This window comes from Jaculus jaculus, chromosome 8, assembly GCF_020740685.1.
Source record: "Jaculus jaculus isolate mJacJac1 chromosome 8, mJacJac1.mat.Y.cur, whole genome shotgun sequence".
Lineage (NCBI taxonomy): Eukaryota > Metazoa > Chordata > Mammalia > Rodentia > Dipodidae > Jaculus > Jaculus jaculus.
Window position 1 is genome coordinate 35,752,369 of NC_059109.1, and position 22,406 is coordinate 35,774,774.

Genomic DNA, 22,406 nt, shown 5'->3' on the forward strand with positions numbered 1-22,406 from the left:
GTGGCAAGTGCTTTATCCAATAAGCCATCTCTCAAGGCCAGGTTTGTTCTTGTTTTTCTCCAAGGTAGGTTCCCACCAAGCCAGGCTGATCTGGAACTCACGCTGCAGTCCCAGGCTGGCCTTGAACTCATAGTAATCCTCCTACCTCTGCCTCCTGAGTGCTGGGATTAGAGGTATGTGCCACCACGCCCAGCCCCAGCCAGTTTTTAACAGTAATGCCTTACTTCATAAGTCTTCTGACACACAACAAGTTCAAAACCAAATCTCTTTTTTTTTTCCCCTCGAGGTATGGTTTCACTCTAGCTCAGGCTGACCTGGAATTCACTATGTGGTCTCAGGGTGGCCTCCAACTCATGATGATCCTCCTACCTCTGCCTCCCCAGAGCTGGGATTAAAGATGTGCTCCACTACACCCTGGCCTGGCCCATCTCAAAACCAATTCTTTACATTTTTCAGATTAAGAAACAAGACAATGAGCTCCGATGATTTAAGCTAACAGATTTGGACAATTCCAAAGTACATCTCTCTCCAAACTTAAGGATTTGTTCAGTAACTGCCTGATTCAGCAGTTAAGCAAATTTATATAGTACATAGTAAATTTCCCATTATGACTTTTAAGGGAACTCTTCATTTTCAATTTACTTTTCTGTATATGCTCAGCTAACTCTTCCATACCATCTCCCTTTCCACTCTAGCAAGATAATTAATTAACCTCCACTACAAACATTAGAAGGGTCATATTTGCAGGATGGCACAAAGAAAACAGCATTCTCATAGAAATTCTACTTCTCAGTTATGAGAACTTTTACTGTCATTAATGTCTTTAGGGTGTGATCAGGCTTTCTCCTTCAACTCCTATAGCCCTTCCAGGTGTCTTGACCCAAGAGGTCTTGTGCATCTTAATTGGATCCTCTTCATTTTACCTCTCCTGCTTTAGTGTAGATTTGGAATGTTCTCCCAAAGGTCTGATCCTTAGCCTATGGTACTCTTGGAAGTAGGTGAAACTTGTAGGAAACAGGGGTGTGTGGAAGAAGTGGTCACTTGAAAGGGATTCTGGGGACTCAGCCCTTTCTCTGTTTCTTGCCTGCCTTGAGTTAAACATGCCTCCTCTGCCACAAGTTGCCCCCATGATGTACTATGCTGTCACAGACCCAACAAAGCCAAGGGACCATGAACCAAATCCTCTGAAACCATGAGCCAAAACAAGCCTAGTGACTGCAGGTGTTTTGTTACAGTAAGGAAAAGGTAACAGTTAACGCATAAAAAATTGACATGGTGGGCTGGAGAGATGGCTTAGAGGTTAAACGCTTGCCTTTGAGGCCTAAGGACCCCGCTTCAAGGCTCAATTCCCTAGGACCCACGTAAGCCAGATGCACAAGGTGGCACATGCATATGGAGTTCATTTGCAGTGGTTGGAGGCCCTGGTGCGCCCATTTTCTATCTATCTGCCTCTTTCTGTCTGTTGTTCTCAAATAAATAAGTTTTAAAAAAAAGTGGTATGGTGTGACAAAACACATGTACTTATCCAACAGCCAGGTGACACTCACTTTAGTTTCATTTGCTTCCATTACAATCCAGAAAAACCTTGCTAAGATGATTATAAGGATGAAACCAAATCATGTGCTACAATTCTAAAAATGTACTAGCTGATTTATCATATAAACTTCACTTTCTCTCTTGATGAAGATCCAGTCTGTGCACACAGGGAATGATTCTTACAACAAAACATCTTCCCTCTGGCACAGACCAGGTCTCAGGGGCATACAGAAGAAGTAGATAAGCTTTGAGCTTTAGCATCAAGTATGGGTATCCCAGCTCTCCTAATTGCAATATCTTCAACAATTACTTAAGATTATCTTCCCCACTTATTGGAAGTTGAACAGACATGTTAAGTTTCAGCGTTGCTATGAGTACTATATATATAAAACGTCTAGCATTATGCTTAACTGAAGACAGGTTTGGGCTGCAGACAGGGCTCAGTGGTTAAAGGTGATTGTTTACAAAGCCTGAGGACCAGTACCATGTAAAGCCAGATATACAAAGTGGCACATGCCTCTGGAGTTTGTCTGCAGTGACAAGAGGCCCTAGAGTACCCATCTTCCTTCCTGCTGCTTGCAAGTAAAAAAATATATTTTGAAAAGAGACAGGTGCCAGGCATGGTGGCGCACACCTTTAATCCCAGCCCTTGTGAGGCAGAGGTAGGCCACCCAAAGACAACATAATGAATTCTATGTCAGACTGAGCTAGAGCAAGACCTTACCTTGAAAAACAAACAATAACAACAAAAAAGAGGTGATCAACAAATGATAAATAGTATTACTGTGGCTTTTATTTTCTGCTCACTAGCTAAACCTGGTTGCAGCATGCTCTAACATACAAGTTGTACATTCCTGGACTACAGATATAGGGCAGAGGTAGAGTGCTTACCTAAAGTGCATTTCCCAGTACCCAGCGGGTAGGAACTTCCTTTTGTTTGAAACATTTAGATTACAATGGCTAGAGGCTGGGACAACTATGTGTTAGTCACATTTTAATCCAGAAGGAAAACAAAATTTCTAGCAGCTGGCAACACAAATTTGTTCCTACAAAACTCTAGAGAAACCAAGCAAAATATAACTTGTTCAACCCATGTTATTGTAACTAGAGAAACAACTCAAAATGCATGCTATTCAGGCAAAAGGGCATCCATCCTACTGTCATCTTTAACTTAACAAAGCAAAGCCTTGTAACTCACCTAAACTCCAACAGCATTATTTTTCTGATGGCAAACCTAAAAATATATAATCAACACTTTTAAGACTGGAAATAGAAACTTTTAAGAAATTTCAATGCCAATGTACTTTGAAATCTTTTGTTTTAAAATTAAACGACCCATTAACTTTTCTGTATCAGATCACAATTGCCAAGAAGTATCCTATATCAACTTCTTATGCAAACATTTATGTCAAATGTGGAAATTAGATACATTTCACATACCTCTTAATGCTCAATAGTGAGCCTAAAATATAAAAGTGTATTTTCTGGGGAATAATGGGTATCTTTCCTTGTTATACTAACTTTTTGAAATAGAACTTCTTGGTTTTATATGAATGAACAATGCTACCACTATGATATATCTCTCCAAACGCAAATTCAAATGGCCATTTTTTAATAATGAAAAATAGAGCAGCAAGTGCTGCTAAGTGTCCAGCTTTGAAAATTAAATGTACATAAATTATAAGTTTATAATTCCTCAAAGACTGTTAACCTGTCAAAATCCTGTTTCACTGATTTCCAATCCCTTAAAATAGTTTCACTGAGCAAGCAATGTCACAGAACTTCATGAGAATGAAGTGAATAATCTTACTATGCAAAAGCAAGAAGCTAGAAGACCAATGAGAAGGCATTTGTTCAACAGTCAGCTAGGTGACTAAGTGGACATGACACCTTGAAACACTTCCTAGAACTCAGCACTCAGCTTAGTTAAGGGTGTATATGTAAGATGAACCACAGCATGCCCATGTACTCAAGTTCTCAATCAATCCCTTCATTTCCTTTATTCACCATCTCACCACCCAGTCTCTTCACTTCTACCTTTCTCAAACCAACAATTTCATTTCCAACTTCCATACAAGCCACAGGCTGATGCAGTAGAGTCATAAGTGTGAGACCAGCCTTGGGCCTACAGGGTTAAGAATTTCCTTCCCTCCCCCCCCCCCATGTGTGTGTGTGTGTGTGTGTGTATATATATATATATATATATATATATACACATATATATATATATATATTCATTACATAATGCTTGTCATTGATATAAAAATAATGAATTATCTTTTAAAACATTTGCTAAGCACACGTACCTAAAGTGAACTCATGGGAGGTTTCTCAAGATATACTGTTAGACACACACACACACCAGGGCTCAATGTCAAGTTTCTTCCTCAGTCATTTTTCACTTTATTTTATTTGAGACATAACAAATGAATTTCTGTGCTTAACTCTTCTCTCAGTTCAGACACAAAACAAACTTTATGATATTTAATACTAATCTAGCTACAAATTATATTATGCAGAAGTAATTCAATATCTTTACACACCTCCCCAAATCAAAAAAAAAAAAAATTGAAGTTATCACAGTTAGAAGCTCAGGTAATATCCGATTTGGTTGATTCATAGTTGCTATGTACCAAAATTAAACTCATCCCTACCTTGATTTGACAATCTCTTTCTCATATATTTCTTCAATAACCTGTTACCAAAATATAAAAATGTTTACTATGCAAAGCAACTTTTTAAACTATAGATGATAGTTTTCAAATACAGAGATTATGCACAATAAGTTTGTTTAGGGAAGATCTACTATTAATACTATTAAAATAACACTTCAAAAAAAATTTTAACCATCACATTATAGTTCTCAAAATGTGAAATAACAGAAAGCAAAGTACTGTAAAGATAAATAATGTGTCTGCAACATTTCTAAAGGGGAAAAACCACACAAGATGAAGTATCTTAAAAACTTAGAGAGTAAATGTTATCAGGCACCATCTAACAATCCTAACTACAGCCCTCAAAGCCAGGTACCCAGGACTTAAGAAGTATAAAGACATAAAAACAAATGCTAGTACTAGCTGCATCTATTAGCCAAGTGAGTATGATAAGGACTCCCAATTGCTATTCACTTCTGCTAGTGAGCATAGAACTCAGGACCTCTCTAATGTCAATTTTCTTACCACAAAATGGAAAATAAAGACTACTACACAGTATTGCTACATGGAAAGCAGGGCAGATAAAGTTAATATGCATCCTGGCACATGCCCAACCTTCAAAAGCTACCAGGAACATAAAATAGTACTGAATATTAACAGTAGCAAAAAAAAAAAAAAAAAAAAGTCATCTACTGTACCAAAACACCACCACAAGAAACCTACTATTGAAAAAACTATTTTACCCAAGCATGGTGATGCATGCCTTTATTTCCAAGCACTTGGGAAACAAACAGAGGTAGGAGGATTGCCATCAGTTCAAAGTCAGCCTGAGACTACATAGTGAATTCCAGATCAGTATGGGCTAGAGCAAGACCCTACCTCCAAAAAAAAAAAAAAAAAAAAAACTATAAAAGCATTTTAATACGGTAAGTTATTACTGTATACTGTTTACATTAATAGTTTTAACTATTCAAAGTATATTTGTGAAATAAATGTTTAAGGATAAAGGTAAATTTGTTCAAATGAAAGGAAATTCTCTATTACTGGTCTTTTTAAATCAAAATTCAAATTAAATAAAATGACAGGCATAATCATCTCTACATATCAAAGTTACTCTAGTAGGCATATATAGGTGCATTAGAATTATCTAGTATAATGTGAAATGATCGAGATGAGTTGAAGCTCCAAAAAAGCTTAACCTAATTAGGTTAGACTCAATTAACCTAGTTGTGCCACCTAGATATTTTGGTGATTAATGAAAAATTAAGGACTAACACAAACAAATGCAGAAATACACTAATACCATATAGTAAAATGAAACAATCTGGTTGATGATTAAGATTAAGTAATGTATACCATGTTCATAATGAATAAAGTAAGATTCCCAGCATAACAAAAATGCATTTAAGATGAAACATTTAAGTTCACATAATGCAGTAAGTGTTTAAATCCCCTTTACGAAGGGTGCACAAAGCATCCGATTCACTTTACACAGAGGACTTACTTCTTTGCATAACATATACAATGCATCCACAGCTGTTTCCTGCAACACTTATATTTTTTAAAATTAATTAATTAATTAATTTATTTATTTGAGAGTAACGGGGGGGGGGTAGATAGAGAGAGAGAGAATGGGCGCGCTAGAGCTTCCAGCCACTGCAAATGAACTCTAGATGTGTGCGCCCCCTTGTACATCTGGCTAACGTGGGTCCTGGGGAATCAAGCCTCGAATCGGGGTCCTTCAGGCTTCACAGGCAAGCGCTTAACTGCTAAGCTATCTCTCCAGCCCTGCAACACTTACATTTTAAGAATCCATTCCAGTAAGAACTAACCAGACATTTAGGAATTTTCCCTTTCCTTTATTCAAAACTGTTTATAAATTACACTGTCACAGAGCATTATTGGTTCCTAGGCATCTATTCTACATGAAACAATTCATGCTTCTTTTTTACCATTACTATACCTTTACCTCAGTTTTCCAACCTAAAAGTCAACTGCAAAACAGAAGATTCTACCCAAGATGAAATGCCAAAGAAACTATACGGAAACTGCCATATATTTACGAGAATTTGTTATGTGGTAGTTTATAACAAAGGAAGTTAAAATAATCCAACAATTCATTAAGAGGAAAATGATTAACTCATATTCATAAAGATTTTGAAAAAGCTTAAAAGGAAGTGAAGCAAAATGATAACAGAGGCTATACCTAAGTAATGATTTTTATTTTCTTATGTGTAACTTGTATATGTTCTAAATTTCCTAACATGAGTAATATCAGTTCTATAATGAAAAACTGTATTTGGGGGCTGGAGAGTTGGCTCATCAGTTAATGACACTTGCTCGTCAACCTTACCAGACTGGGTTCAATTCGCCATTACCACACAAAACCAGATTTATAAAGTGGTACTTGCATCTAAAGTTTGACGGCAGCAGCAAGAGGTGTATGCAGTCTCTCATTCATTCTCTTTCTCTCTCCTTGCAAATAAATTTGAAAAGTACTTTAAAAGCATGTATTTTGGGCCGTAGAGATATCTGAGCAATTATGGTGGTTGCTTGCAAAGTCAAGCACTCAAGTTTGATTCCCTAATACCCATGTAAAGCCAGATGCACAAGGTAGCACAAGTGTCTGGAGCTCGTTTGCAGTGGCTAGAGGCTCTGGTATGCCCATGCTCGCTTGCTCTCTCTCTCAAATAAATAAATAAAATTTTAAATCTTTAAAAAATATATTGTTTCCTTTGAAAATTATTTAAATTTTTTTATGAATTAATCATTAAAGAGATACAAAGTATGTTGTAAGCCAAGATTACTTACTTTTATATCAAAAGGTGACTTTTTCTTGATGTGAGGAGCCCAGTATTTGCATGCCAACTGCAAAAGTAATAGCATAAACATAAGTCACAGATTCATACCACTGAAAAGCTGGAAGACAAATCCCATAGTAAAATGCTGTTAGTCAACAAGGTAACAACACTGAAGGACCCAGAATTCTAAACAGACCATACAGGCAAGCAGGCCAGTTAGCATCCCTGGTTCTCACCCAAGTACTCTGCACTTCAACTAGGCCTGTGATTTTCAAAACAGCAAAGGAAAACCCTTAGGAAACAGTATGGCCCAGCTAATAACTAGAATCTAATATTGGTCACATGATAAATTCAGGTCAACAGTTTAACAACTATTAAGCAGTTGGCAAAACTAAAAATCAGATTCAAAATCTTCATGAATATTTACTTGTAAAATGATGAACACTTAAAATATATCCAGACACAAGTAAACAAAATCTTTTTTTTTTAAAAAAGTGTAGTTTTATAAGCTGGTTATTAGACATAATACAGGTGTTAATATATTTCAGCAGATTAAGCTTCACTGGGAAATACATATATAAAATCTCTCCAGAAATTTAGATGGATTCTATAATATTATATAATATACATAGTCACAAAGCAACAGGTTTTCACGTTTTAAAAGCCGGCATCTCTTAAAATATAGAAAACTAGCAAGTTAATCCCCACTGCAAAGACTGAGATCTCTTGGTCCCCACAATGAATACTGCATACCAATAACCCCACCAAAGACCCTCAGCAGAATTGGGGGGGAGTCTAAGAGTACAATCATTTTATAAAAAAAAAATCAACAAATAATAAAAACAACAATTAAAAATATTATTCATTAGATTGCAACTAACAGCCAGTACATTTAGAAAATGCAGCCTTCTTACCCCGCCTCCAGAATTGTACAGCATCTGGTCTCTACACAACGCTCTGTCTGCATCTCATACTAATCCTCCTCTTCTTTTTATTTTGATTGCTATTGCTGCTGTTTGAGACAGGATCTCATGTACCTTCGAACTTGCTATGTACTAAGGCTGGCCTCAACTCCTGACCCTCCTGTCTCCGCCTCCAGAGGTAGGGATTACAAGCATGAGACACCACGCCTGACCCATTTTCCCTCTTCTTACCTTCCAACCACCCAGTTTTCTTTAAACCTCAAGGATTTGCACTTGCAAGGAAAATTGCTCATTCTTCCCAAAATTGGTTCTTTATTTGCATTCAAGTGTTAGTTGGTTCAGATGTCATCTTAGGGAAGATTTTCTTAGTTTTCCTAAACACCCAAGCAAAACACTCAAGTTTCACTTTCTTCCAAGCACTTACCAGTGTCTACAACTATATTCGTTAATGTCTGGTTCTTCCCTCTAACTTGTGAGGGGTCAAGATGGCAGGAAACTAGTTAAGTTCCTTTTACCGTAGAAATGCAGGTATATGGGCAATGGGAGCTTTGATGTTCTTTAAGATGTCAGGAAAAGCCTCTCTAATGTAGTGGAGAAGGATGAGAATGAGAAAATGAAGATTCCAAGCACAGGCAACGATGTCAAAGGAATGAACCTTCCCACAGTGCATTCAAATAACTAGCTTAGTGTGGCTGGGCACAAAGTAGAAAGGGAGAGAAAAGAAAGTAGAACTGTACAGGCCAGATTACCCTCGTTGCTCTGAAGGTCTCGGATCACGACCCTAATAACCGTCAGAACTGCATATAAAAAAATTTAGGAAGACAAGTGATGTTATCAGATATGAGCCTACTGTACTTAGACTTCTGACTACAAGAAGAGATGACAGGTCAGAGTGGGCCCATGCCAAATAAATCAACTGAAAATTGTTTGACCTAGAGTGATAAAGGTGTAGAAAAGCAGGCAATTCTGGGATACATTTGGAATGAACAAGCGTGAGGGGTGAGAGAACACTACCAGGCTTCTGCCTTAAGCAAATATGCTGCAACGGGTAGAGGACTTAAAACCGTCTGCACGGAGCCACTTACACTCTTACTTAAATGTTGCGGAAGGATTAAATTTTCCGATTAAAAGCTCTCAATAAATGAGCTCTCAAATGATAACGGGGACGAGTCGGCTTGGAGCAAGTATTCGATGGCAGGCAGTCTTGCTCCACCGTCACCATCACTCCAATCCCCTGCCGCGAAAACTTTCCTTGCAAATCTCTGAATCATTTGCTTCTGTGACCAACTCCAAGGACCTAACTCGTGGCCAGCACGGAGGAAAGAAAAAAAAAAGACGGCCCGAGGAGATGTCCCCGAGGCGCTCTCCATGCCCAGTCCTTGCCCCTACTCGCGCGCAGCGCACCGGCCACAGCTCACCTGGGTGACGAACTCCGCGTTGATCTGGGACACCGTCGGCGCCACGATCTTCTTGGGCTGCGCGGGCGCCGCCATCGCCGCCGGTCGGCACTCTCCCGCGGAAACGAAGCAGGAAGCCTACCACCACCAACACGCAAGAGCCATCCGCCCCCGGGACACGAGCCCTCGCGCGGCTGCCCTCCCGGAACTCGCAGCGCCGTCCGTGCGTCTACCCGGAAGCGGAACGACTGGGACCGGAAGTTGCGTCAAGCTTTCCGCCTGAGCTAGAGAGGCGCAAGCGTTGAAGGCCTCCGTTGCCGCCCCCTAATGGAGAGTTGAGAGAATACACCCAGCGCTCGGGATTTGGGCCACAGGAGGGACCGTGGAGCTTCTTGTGATTAGCGAGAGATGCGAGTGGGAAAAAAAATGGGGATTTGGGGGTTTCTTTAAACATGGAGAAAGTTGTAGTGTAAAAAACGTGCTCCAGGAAGTCGAGGCTCTGAGTGTCTCCTAACAGCCCTGTGGAGGTATCGATTGACATACAATAGGCTACACATATTCAGAATGTGGTGCTTTGCAGCCCTGCCAGACAGTCTAAATTGTGTCATTCATGACCTCACAGCAGCTGTCCTTACCTGCACAAGACCTAATATTAGGCTGGCCAACATGTTGTCATGGATGATGGAGAAAGAAGGCAAAGTGAGGGAGGAGGAGCGGGAGAAAGGAGGGGACACCAAAATAGAAAAGAGAATAGTTGGAAAAAAAGAGAGGGTTCAGTAGAAGGGGATGAGAACAGGAGGCCAAAAGAGGGCAGTGGGAGGGGACTTTATAAATATTGACAAAGTTTTAATTTAAAAAAAAGGACACCAAGTAGAGAAAAGGAACCATAAAGATGGAACTGCTTACTGACACAGTAACTACCTGTGTGGCCCATCAACTGAGTTTTACAGGATGATGACTGGCTCAGGTGGATGCCCCTTAGACCAATGTCCTTTCCTGTTTCCTCTCAACACATTGAAACTAATTCAAATTTGAAAAATAAAATGTTAGCCGGGCTTGGAGGCGCATGCCTTTAATCCCAGCACTTGGGATGCAGAGGTAGGAGGATTGCCAAGAGTTCAAGACCACCATGAGACTACATAGTGAATTCCAGGTCAGCCTGAGCTAGAGAGCAAGAGTATTTTGAAAAACCATAAATAAATAAATAATGTTACATGTGCCTTTCCTTTCACTCAAATGATTTTCTACATGCACCTGTGTTGTTGCACAAATCAGTCATTTGTACCTTTTTATTGGTAAATAAAAATAATAGTCAATTTTTCATATGTACCACACAGTTCATTAACTTATTAATCTGTTGATTGACATTAGACTGATCCCAGTCCTTGCTACAAATAAATCCTCTAAGAACATTTATGTATGCCTTTATGGAATTCTATGTTTCCTAAGAAACAATATAGAAGTGAGATAGCTAGATCTCATGATAGGTGCACGTTTACTTTCTTAAAGAACTGCTGTCTTTCCAGAGTACTTGTCCATCAGCAATATGTGAGACTTGTGGTTGCTCCTCATCCTAAACAACACTTAATGTGGCAGCTTTTCAAGAGTTAGCCACTTGCTAGGCATGTGATATATCTTACTGTGCCTGTAACTTGCATTTCTCTAATGACAAATGACATTGAACATCTTTTTATGTTTTCTTATTCATACATCTTCTTTAGGAAACCTCTTCAGATTTATTTTGCCCATATTTTAAATGTTATTTCTTGTTTTTTTTAATTCCTGAGTTTGCACATCTTGAGTTTTCATAAAGTCATACATATTAAACATTTATATTTAGTAATACATCCCTCTCTTTTGATCAATACAGGCAGAAAGCTGATTATTGCCTAAGGAGAAAGAACTGGGAGAAAGGTAAAACGAGTAGAAATGGTTTTTCTTATATTTCATACTCCTTTATGCTTGAATTTTGTAATATATAAATGGTATTTTAAAAATGAGTAGTGTGCCTGGGAGTGGTAGTGCACACTAAGGAGGCAGAGGTAAGAGAATTACTGTAAGTGTGAGTCCAGCCTGAGACTACATAGTGAATTCCAGGTCATCCTGGGCTAGAGTGAGACCCTACCTTAAAAACCAAAAATAAATTAAAACAAAAACTATAAATAAATTAGTGTAGAAGAAGAAACAAAGTGATTACAGGTTTGAAGATTAAGTGGAAAATGTATTTTACTTCATTTTGTTGTATACATTTTGTTTATAAAGGCATAAGTAAAAATTTGCATGATTACAATTTTAAATGTAACATTCCCCCACCCCCACCCCATGGTAGGGTTTCTTTCTTGCCCAGGCTGACCTGGAATTCACCCTGTGGTCCCAGACTGGCCTCAAACTCAAGATCCTCCTACTTGTGCCTTCAGAGTGCTGGAATTAAAGACATGTGCTACCATGTTTGGCACAACAGATTATGAATAATAACTAGTGATATTTTATTTCCAAATGCAGTGTTTATAATATAAACTGTAAAACCATATTTTTATAATGGCCTTAATGTTTAATCTTGACATATAAATAACTGAAAATCACAAATTCCTAAAACTGTATTACTTATACTACACCATTGTTCCACCAAAAAGCCCTGGACACAGTTTGGGGTAAATATTAGAAGTGAACAATGAGGCATGATATTTAAATCCCTGAAACCCAGGATGGAGACTGTCTATTGTAGAAGCCAATGTGAAATCACTGAGGGAAATTATTTTCTAGATGATGTAGTAGACAACTCCATGTTGCTGGGATGAACAGGTTTTATTTCAAGCTTACAGATCCAGAGAAAGTTCCATCTACGGCAGAAGAAACTGGCTTCCTTTCTTAAGTCCAAGCAGAGAGAAAACCACCAGCAGCCAGAAAACACAAAATGGTACAAGCAGGACCTCAAGCTGAAACCTCTGTGCACACCTGTGGGCTGGAATTCAGGTGTGCCCCCAGTAACATACCCCCACTAGCAGGAGTCTGGCTGCTACAGGCTGAAGATGCAAACTCAATTATAGTAAAACACAAGCCTATGGAGCCATACTTTCAAACTAGCACAAATGACTTTTCAGTGGAATGTTAGATAACCTAGAGTGGCTAACACGGGGTGGGGATTTCAAACAGGAAACTTGCAAATCTAAGACTAAAAATTCCTAGGGATGCGTTCTAGCAAGAACAATGCCCAGGAAGGAACAAATGTGGAAGACAGTACTTCAGAGAAAGATGGAACCCTAAACCCTAACAGAGGCCGAGGGTTTTATAAGAAAATGTGATTGCATCATGTAGACATCTGAGCTTGCAGAAAGAGATCCAGTGATGATCTCTAATGGTTTCACATTGAAATTTGTTTTTTCTACAAGTGATTTTTAATGCTTTCCCCCTCATAATTGTATTTTAATTTTTTTTACATTTACTTATTTATTTGACACAGAGAAAGAGGGAGTGCAAGAGAGAGAGAGAGAGAAGGGGCACACCAGGGCCTCCAACCACTGCAAACGAACTCCAGACGCATGCGCCACCTTGTGCATCTGGCTAACGTGAGTCTTGGGGAATCGAAGCTGAGTCCTTTGGCTCTTGCAGGCAAATGCCTTACCTGCTAAGCCATCCCTCCAGCCCAAGAATGCAGTGTTTAAATTTTTTTTTAATTTATTTATTTAACCCCCTCATAATTGTGAATGGAAGAGAAATAGCGCACAACTCAGCTGTTACTGTTTATCTAATTGACATTAAGGCTAGATAGACAAGAGAAGATAGTAATGCTGAACTGGAGATGATCCTGTGTCTCTTTTGTACACATCTGGAAAGTAAAATCAAGAATGATCAGTGAGAGACCATGCTAAGTGGGCAGGTCCTATAACAAGCAATAGTTGGCACTATGAAGCCATCACAAAAACATGTTAAAGATGAAGTTCATAACTAAATACCCATGGGAGTTCAGAAGAGAATAAGCCTGATAATTAGTCCTTCTTTCAAGATTTTTAGCCACCACCAACACACACATGTATCTTAAAATTACAGACTTTGTTGCAGTACAAAATACTTATTCTACTAGCTCAGTAAAGCAAACACTTTTACTAAATAATCATACTAAAGCCTGAAGTCATCCAAACAAAAATTTCTAGTTCTCTTTGAATGTATTTTTAAAGTTTATTTCTTTTTCAAAAAAAAAAATGAAAATAATTGTTCCAACAGTACCTACAGTTTTTAGCATGCAGCAAACCCTCCTTTAACATCTTAACATGGATTTATACTTTGTTTACTTCTATAAAGTGTTTACAAGGAGCTTACAATGATATTAAATGTAAATATTCTGTTACAAGTACTTCAAATAGCACTACAGTACATCTCTGAAAAAATTCTTACAATATTCCAACTTTCAATATGAAACAGCATAAAAAGGCATGGACCAAAAAAAAAGTAAGAAAAGGAAAAACAGGTCATATCATATCACATAGCAACTCAGGCCTAACAGCCATACTAGCAAAGCATTGAGAACTCTCCCTGTGTGGGTTGGGAAAGGAGTAGATAAGACATTTCCTTTGAATGAAATTGTATCAATGGCTTAGGGAACTGCCTAATTAGTTTTAGACAGAGAACTCTTAAACTTTTATTCTTGGAAAATAACTAGCCATTTTTACTTTTCTCTTAACTGGTGTATCTTTGAGAGTTCTATGCAAAGCAAATTCTGTAAACCACATCTTACTTATAATGAAAAAGCATTTCTCAAATCTCAAAAAACATGACAGTAGTAGTATTTTTAAAACCATGTGGTTCTCCTCTACTTTACCTAAATGTCACTCCTTAAAAAACAGGCACAAGTGTACATCTTTTGAATATTTTATTTATATCATCATAGTTGGTATTTGTAAATCAAACCCAAATTACTTAATATTCACTGGTGGTGAAAGGAGGAAGCAGACCAAACCCTTTCCCTCCAGCCCTCATTCTTTCATAAAATAGAGTTCTTAGAACATGATGCAAAATTTGTAATTAACCATTTATTATCAACAGAGGGCTTTTTACCATATTTAAGTCTGCTAAGATTAATACTCATCAGTTCTTCTTTTCATCTTAGAAACACTATGGTTAGCATTTTTATTGCTAGAAAATGTTATTCTCAATGACTTTATAAACTATTATAAATATGAAGAAAATTTATGATTGAGACACATCACTTTTGGTTTAAGATTAAATATTATCGAAATCACAATTCTGTATAAAAAATAAAATACCTTTAACTCTATAAGCATCTTCTTTCTGTACAGGGATGATAGCCATACTAATGGAAATGACAACATAATAAAGATCAAAATAATAGTCTAGCATTAGTACCTTGTAAAACCATAGAGGACTAAAAACTAAAACTAGATAATTATTGTCATTTGATCATATTTAGTAAAATTGACTTGGTTAAGTCATAGGAACACTCAATGATAAAGGCATGAACATAAAATTTTTTCTTAAGTCACATGAAAAATGCAGTTCCTTAGGTAAGTCTTGTTCATGCTGTCAACCAGTAACAAACCAACAAGTGACTGTCTTTATCACTCTAAAAAGATAAAACTGCAAGCATATCATCAAAAAGATTATGGCACTTGGAAAATATTCCTATCAAGTATACATGAAAATTCATTATAAATATACACAGGTGAAACCTAGCCTCCTTCCTACTTTTACATTCCTTAGAGGAAGACAACAGTAGTCTGGAAACAAAGAACCAAACTTCACCTAAGGTAAAGGAGTTAAAATTACCACACAAGTCCCAAGAATAGCTTTGAAATTAAGAAAATGAAAATGTATAATTTTCCTACTTTTGTAAGTATTCTCTATATTTTTACAGAAACAATGTTTTGCAATAAACTGAATTATAGATGGATAAAATTATGCTTTTGGAGTTATTTACTTGTGCTGAATGACAATTTTTGCCTTATTTTGGGGTATGTGTAAAAGGAGATTACATGTCTCAGTGAGCAGCACAATGAATGAGACCAGACTGTTAAAACATGATGGATTTATAACTTATCAGACACCCAGTATATGTGTAGAATATAAAATGTTTCCTTTATGGTATCTAACCACATTTCTCCTTCTCAAATTTAGGCTATTAAAATGCTATAAAATTGTTTGTATCTTACTTCTTACTATTCAAAACAAGAAATTGCCTATGAAATCCCTGTCTAGTACAGTGCAAGTCTTTTCATGAAAATGTATTACAAATGGTGTAAGATCACCAGAGATCATGAACATGGTAGTAGCTCTGACAGTTACAGAACTGAATCTAAGATGACCACTTTTTCTTGTGGTCGTTCTTTAAAGTGAGTAAGCTGATGTCTCTTCCAGTGAGGAGCCTGTCTGAATGTTTTGCCACAGACTGAACATTCAAATGGTTTTTGCCCAGCATGAATTAGATAATGTCTTTCTAGTTTGGATGGAGATCGGAAGCTTTTGCAACACACACTACACTGGTAAAGAAGCCCATCATTTCTCTCGTGATGCCCTGAATAGCTGCAGTAGTGATGGTTCTGCTCTGGTTCCATAAGTGCACTCGATAGGTAAGCTGGCCTGTTACTGTGTGTGCTAAGAATGAAATCCTTGGATTCGGCTTTAACATCCATGCCTGGTACTCGATCAGACTCTGAACACTCGTATTCTTGGAAACCAAGAGCCTGACACTGTTGAGAAGCACTATAGTTTACATCATCACTTGGATTAATGTAAAGTTGGTCCACATTTCCAAATTCTACTTGCCAGCAAGATCTATAAGGAATCTTTCCAGAGTGCGTTGATTTATGTCTTTTTAAGTGAGCTGACTGTCTAAAAGATTTTCCGCAAACATTACAGCCAAAAGGCCTCTGTCCTGTATGAATTAAATAATGTCTTTGTAGTTTGGATACAGAAGGGAACACTTTCTCACATTTATCACAGGGACATATTTTATGTCTGGCAAGTATGTTTTTTCTTGCAACTGAAAAACCACACTGAAGAACTTCACAGTTATTAAAGAATTCCTCACCTGATGAACCATAGATTGGCAAGTCTTTATTTACTGAACTATCCACAGTTAACATGTTTTCTGTTGACAGGATCCCCTGTAAATTCTGCACATTTTGGCCTTGTAAATTTTGACTTTGGAATTGCTTTTGCCAAGAAATGGGCAAAGTCAGTGCTTTCTTCTTTTTAACACCAACTGTCTTATAGGTTCCATGTTTGCCAAGAGAACCCAGACATGTTCTCTGATTGTGTTCAGTCTTCTGGTCATCACTAAGATGTTCACGATTCTTCAAGAAACTGTTTTTAAATGTCTTTTTCTGTGATCGAAAGTTATCTAATTTTTTACCCCCAGCACGTTTGAGTTTAGCCAAGATTTTTTTAACAATAGTTTTATAGTTGCAGCCTCTTTTGAGTCTGCTTGGAATTCTGCCACCTCTAACAGGAAAACACTTGTGTCCATTGAAAATCTGCTCTGATTCAAAGCATTCTTCACACTCTGAACACTGAAAAGGGACAATATAAACAGAGTGGACATCAAGTGGATCATTCTCAGATTCACCCTTATCACCATCTTCTAAACTATCCTGCTTTGAATTTAATTTATTAGGAAGGGGGCACAATTCTGGACTTTTCACCTTTAATAACAGGTTCTGAAAAATCTTACTCCTAGTATGGATTTGCTTATGCTTCAGAAGTTTGCTTTGAATCTTAAATCCTTTCTGACAAAAACAACATTGAAAAGGCCTTTCTTCAGAATGTGTGAGTTGGTGGATTTTTAAATGAGTTGACTGTCGGAAAGATTTACTGCACAGGATACATTTAAAAGGCCTCTGACCAGTATGAATAAGTGCATGCCTCTCGAGTTTTGATTGTGATGGAAACATCTTCCCACAGACTGTACATGCATGGATATTCTTTCTTCTCTTCGTAGTGCTGTGTGTGGTATCAGACTTAGAGCGTGGGTGTAGTGCCCGTCTCTCCTCTGTGGGAAAAGTATTATATGCTCCACGTGCAGGCTTTTCTTGCTTGGTTTCCAGCAATCTTCTGACCTGCTTAACATCAGTCTGATAGGTTTCACTGTGAAGTTGTTGGTGCTTTACAAATGTCTTCAGATTCTTAAAGTGGCGATGACAAATAGTACATTTAAAAGGTAGAGTGTGAGTTAGTTGATGCCTCTCTAAATGAACCAACTGTCTAAAGTTTTTATGACATACATCACATTCAAATGGCTTTTGACCAGTATGAATGAGATAATGCCTAGCTAATTTTGAAGGTGTTTCAAAGTGCTTGAAGCATATATTGCAAGTATATGGCCTGTTTCTAGGTAGTTTGTTAGCTACTACACATTGCTGAATCTTTAGCATTTTTGAATTTTTTTCAGCCATCATGATCTTCAGTGATACATTCTGATGTGCTCCATGGTGTCTGAGGCTCCACAAATGTCTAAAAATTAAAAAAAAAAACAAAACAGCAAAGTATTGACTTTTGAGAATTAGATGCAAAAATAAGTTTTTGGCTAAAATATTAAGAGTAAGGGAGAACCTGGACTTTTCTTGGATTTCTAAATAAACTAATTACCACCTTGAGTGAATTCTTTAAAAATCATAAAACTAATTTTATACATAAAGTCTTTAGAAAAAAATATTTCAAATATATAACTTAAAGCTATTTTTCTGCTTCAGAAGCTATGTTAAAGAGGTCTGAATTGAATTTCCTAACATTAAATAGATTTTAATTCCAACTTTCCCACTTCATTATTAGATTTGTCAATCCTGAATTACTTTGTCATAAAAAAATGTTGGGCGTGGTATTACACTCCTATAATCTTACCACTTGGGAGGTAGAGGCAAAAAGATCATGCATCAACGTGAGATACATAGCAAATTCCAGGCTAGACTCAAGTTAGTGAGACCATCTCAATAATAAATATTTTTTAAATATTCTAAAAAGAAAAAATACATTTAAAATGCAACACAATGTTTTGCAATCAATTATGACACATATTATAAAGATGCTCTAAGAATGGAATGCTTTATAAACCAAAGGATGCTTTAGCCATATAAACTTTTTACTCTCTATTATTATTACCATTATTAATCAATGGACAACTAGGAGAAAATTTCCAGAGATCCTGGGACCTAATCCCAGATTTGTAATTTTATGATCTGTGTGATAAGAAAGTAATTTAAGATGCTTCGTAGGCACGTGTTGAAAAACTCTGAAGCAAAACAAATGTGACATTATTTGGCTTAACATTAGTAAAATTTAAACTTTTTATTCTTATCTCTTTAACATCTTCAGGGTTTCTAAGATAAACACACTAAATTTAGTTCCTTTAAAAATTTTTTGAGACAGGCTCTTGTCCAGGGTAGCTTTAAACCCCTATATAGCTAAGATGACCCTTTACTTGTGATCCTGCTTCCACCTCCAAACTGTTAGGATTACAGCCAGGAGCCACCATATCCAGTTTTATGCTGGTGCTAGAGACTGAACCCAAGGCAACATGAATGGTAGACAAATACTCTGCCAACGAAGCTGAATTCCCAGGAATTTGTGGATTCCCTGATAAAAACAAGTACCAAAAAAATGAGGTTAAGAAATTGTACACTTACATATTTATGTATAAAGATTATAAGATTGAATGTGGCTCACTTTTCAAACAATACAGTAAATGGTTCATTTTGGTCTGAAGATAAAATATATTCCTTACAGATCTCTGTAAGGCACACATAAAAAGCTAACAGGTGCCTTCCCAACCATAATACCTTCTTTTTTTTTTTTTCTTTCAGAAAAGCCAATTCTCATTCTTCTACTATTGTGTTTCCCTTAAATAACTTCAGAAATTATAAATAAAGAAGCAGAGCTAGGCTTTCTGTCTCATCCTGATATATCTTCTAGTTGAAACTCAAGAGTTTGTAAGGCTACCAGAAACTGAAGAATTCTTTTTGACTTGTCAAAAACAACCAATTTATATGCTGTTTACCACCTCTCTTGGAAGACACCTTAAACACAAAATCCAATACACTCACTGTTGTTTCTTCAGCAGTCTGCATTAGAAACACAAACATTAAGAAAACACTTTCTACTAGTTGCTTTACCACAGTGTTTTCAAACTGCAGATCACTCACTACTCATTATTGGATTGTGAAGTCGATTTAGTGGATCATGAAGAGTTTTGTTTACTAGAGAACAGATACTAGAATATACATCATGTCACAAGTATAAATCTTGTTTTGTTACTTCTGGAGACAGGAATTAAAAGGTGTATGAAAGCTATTCCCAACACCTTTACACACAATACTAGACATTAGAACTTACAATAAATCAACCACCTCATTCATCATGGCTGAATGATCTAATTGGGTGACAAACATGAGTGCTAACTGAATGAGACAAGATTAAAAAGAAAGTAAGAACAGTCCATTTTTCTCATTTGATCTATATAATCTCAAAGTATCCAAAATATCATCTAATTATCAGCCAAATGGAAAATGCCACATAAACATAAGCAAAGTAAAACTACCTGTCTATAAGTCACTATATTAATACATAAAATATATGATATACGCCAACAACCAGCAACAACCTTACAATAATCAGCTGTTGTCATTATGAATATGTACTTTCCCTGCATTTAGAAAAATTATAAGTGAACAACCTGCAAAATTCCTAAATAGGCTGACATAGAGTAAGAGTCATTAAGATTATAACTGCCATAAATCCAGTGAACTATCAAGAACTTGGCAATTTATTTAACTCCTGTTAAATAACAGAAGTGTCAAGGCAGTCAATCAGGACAATGAGCTGAGCTGAAATAAGCCTTTATTCACTTCAACTACACAGGTGTGAGGCTGAAAGCACTGGCTTCCCAATGGGCTCTTATACAATGGTGCCAAGGGAGTGTTAAGGGGATGTGTGCAGAGGAAATCTTGCTGCAAAGAAGATAATAATAAAAGGCCTGCCTCCTATGGACCTGCAGGCCAAGGAAAGTATGAGGAAGGGCTAGGAGTGGAAAGGACTTGAGTTAATCATGGAGAAAAGTGCCTCAGCCTTGAAACCACCTGGGAAGTGCTTCTACCAGGGGCTTTGACAGGGGGTCCTGAAGGCACCTGGTCCAAGAAAAAAAAATTATGAGCATGGTACTAGCAGTGGGGGTCAGGGGAGGTCAACTGCTATGAGACAGACAAGTCACCAACTTCATTTCTCTCCAGAAAACTGTGCTTCACTGACTATAAATTAAGTCCGGTATGGGAAGATAGCTTCTCCCCACAATAACAAGCAGACAAGGGGAAGTGATAGGAGCTGAGACTTCTCAATATTTTTTGTGTGCTTTTCTTTTAATAGCTTTCTGTAGAACAATATTCCACCTCACAAAAGTTCCATACTGCAAGTACACAAGGCAAGTATCTCTGGTAATACTAGGGATTGGTTGTCTATAATTCCTGTGCACAAAGGGATTGTGAATACAACACCCATGACTTGCAGTAGGCCTGGATATGACTACCACTTGCAAGACCTACATTGTTAAAACCATTGGTGGCAAGTGGTGATCTCACCTCCTATTTATAAGCAAAAGGTCAGGGATTTCCACCTCCATGTGCAATCCCCCTGTACTTGTGGAAAGCTTCACACAGAGCTTAAACTGATTAACTCCAGTTCAAATTTTCTCCGAATTTTTTGTCAACATGTTTTGTTTTTTGTTGGTTTGTTTTTTAAATCAAGATACGAGTGTAATTTTTGAGGTCGGGTGAAATTTAAAAAAAAAATAAATAAATAAAACCATGAGGGGATGTGCTCCATGAGGCCATTGAGATATTATTCTGATAACGAGAAAACCACATTAAGGCAAATAACTGACCTCGATAAGATCCAATCTTGCCGCAAGGCTGAAAGCCTGATTGTCTTAAATACCACTATAAAGACATGTCTCAAAAAAAAAAAAAGCTATCACAAAAGTTAATGAACTTGAAACAAAATACCTGAGGATTAAAAAAAAAAAAAAAAAGGATTACTTTCAGTTAGACAATTATTTCTGGTGGCATTAAGCACACAGCCTCTGCTTTTTTCCTAGCTTGTTCTGCCTCACTGCCTCTGGCCCAGTCTCCTGGCCTTGAACCCTCACTTCTCCCAGCTATTCAACGAAACAAAGGACCCTGACAGCTAACTTTCCACCTCATCTCCCACAGGCAAAGAACCCTTAGGGGTCGAGTCCAGTCCAGGCACAGTAAACTCAAGCCTCGAAAGGAAGGGCAAAAGGGTAAAAGCGTCTTTGCCCACTGCAGGGGTTGGGCGGGGTGGTGGGGGCGGCTTAGGCGCTAAGACCCACCGCGGGCCCAGGGGCAGAGCTTCCCCGGGATTACGGCCGCCCGAGGCGGGGAAGTGGAGGTCGCGGCACCCCGCTCGGGGCCCCAGGCGCCTCGGCAGGCTCGAAGCAGGCCTGACCCTCCCCCCGGGGGGGGGGTCCACGCCACCCCCACACCGGGGTTCTTTCGGAAGTCGTCCACACGCACCTGAGGCAGGCAAGGGCTCGGGCACACGCGCATCGCGGGGCCGAGACCCAGCGAAGGCACCCGGCAGGCAGGCGCACGTCCACGGGTCAGCGCGGCGTCTGGCTGAGTGCGCAGGCGCGGCGCGGCGGCGCGCCCGGGACGGGTCCGGCTGGAAACAGCCTCCCGCGAGCATGTCAGGGCCGCCGCCGGGCCGTCCCCGCGGCCGGGGGAGGCCCTGAGCCCCGGTCTGCTCGCGCCGAGCTCTGCAAGCTGCTTGCCTGTAACCGCAGTTTCGAGGGAGACAGAATCAAAAGGACTCAAGAAGGGTGCATTTTCCTTCTTACTACTGAATCTCCTAGCCACGACCGGAAGTCCTGGGGGGGTGACTGGAATCCAGAGCTCAGCTTCTCTCTGATGCCGAGGCCTGGAGACGCCGCCTGGCCGGTCTGTGCCCTCTAGACAGTGCCAGCGTCAGCAGAGCCTCCTGGGCAGGTGTATGGGGCACTGTGGACACGCATACCGGCTGTTCTTTCTGCTCTTCCAGTGTCCTACCATCTGTGGACCTTGCTAGCCCCCCGCCCGTTTT

General features: G+C 38.6%; 2 protein-coding genes across 3 annotated transcripts in view; both read right to left on the reverse strand.

Annotated features, from left to right (window-relative positions):
- The window catches only part of Aqr (aquarius intron-binding spliceosomal factor), a 105,448-nt gene extending 95,934 nt beyond the window's left edge, over positions 1 to 9,514 (reverse strand). The window contains exons 1-4 of the mRNA XM_004668183.2: positions 9,333 to 9,514; positions 7,002 to 7,058; positions 4,191 to 4,231; positions 2,735 to 2,770 (exon numbers count right to left, since the gene is read on the reverse strand). Coding sequence (XP_004668240.1) covers positions 2,735 to 2,770; positions 4,191 to 4,231; positions 7,002 to 7,058; positions 9,333 to 9,407 — 209 coding nt within the window. The 5' untranslated portion in view covers positions 9,408 to 9,514. The remainder of the gene's footprint in view (positions 1 to 2,734; positions 2,771 to 4,190; positions 4,232 to 7,001; positions 7,059 to 9,332) is intronic.
- Positions 9,515 to 13,473: 3,959 nt separating this feature from the next.
- Znf770 (zinc finger protein 770) lies at positions 13,474 to 21,943 on the reverse strand. Of its 2 annotated transcripts, none has more exons than XM_004668200.2 (2): positions 21,842 to 21,943; positions 13,474 to 17,774 (listed from the first exon to the last, which is right to left on the reverse strand). In XM_004668200.2, exon 2 carries the CDS (start codon positions 17,717 to 17,719, stop codon positions 15,605 to 15,607), a length of 2,115 nt encoding a protein of 704 aa, XP_004668257.2. In that variant the 5' UTR covers positions 17,720 to 17,774; positions 21,842 to 21,943; the 3' UTR covers positions 13,474 to 15,604. The 2 variants fall into 2 exon arrangements, with proteins under 2 accessions (XP_004668257.2, XP_045013345.1); XM_045157410.1 differs by lacking the exon at positions 21,842 to 21,943 and adding an exon at positions 21,190 to 21,210.
- Positions 21,944 to 22,406: the final 463 nt, after the last annotated feature.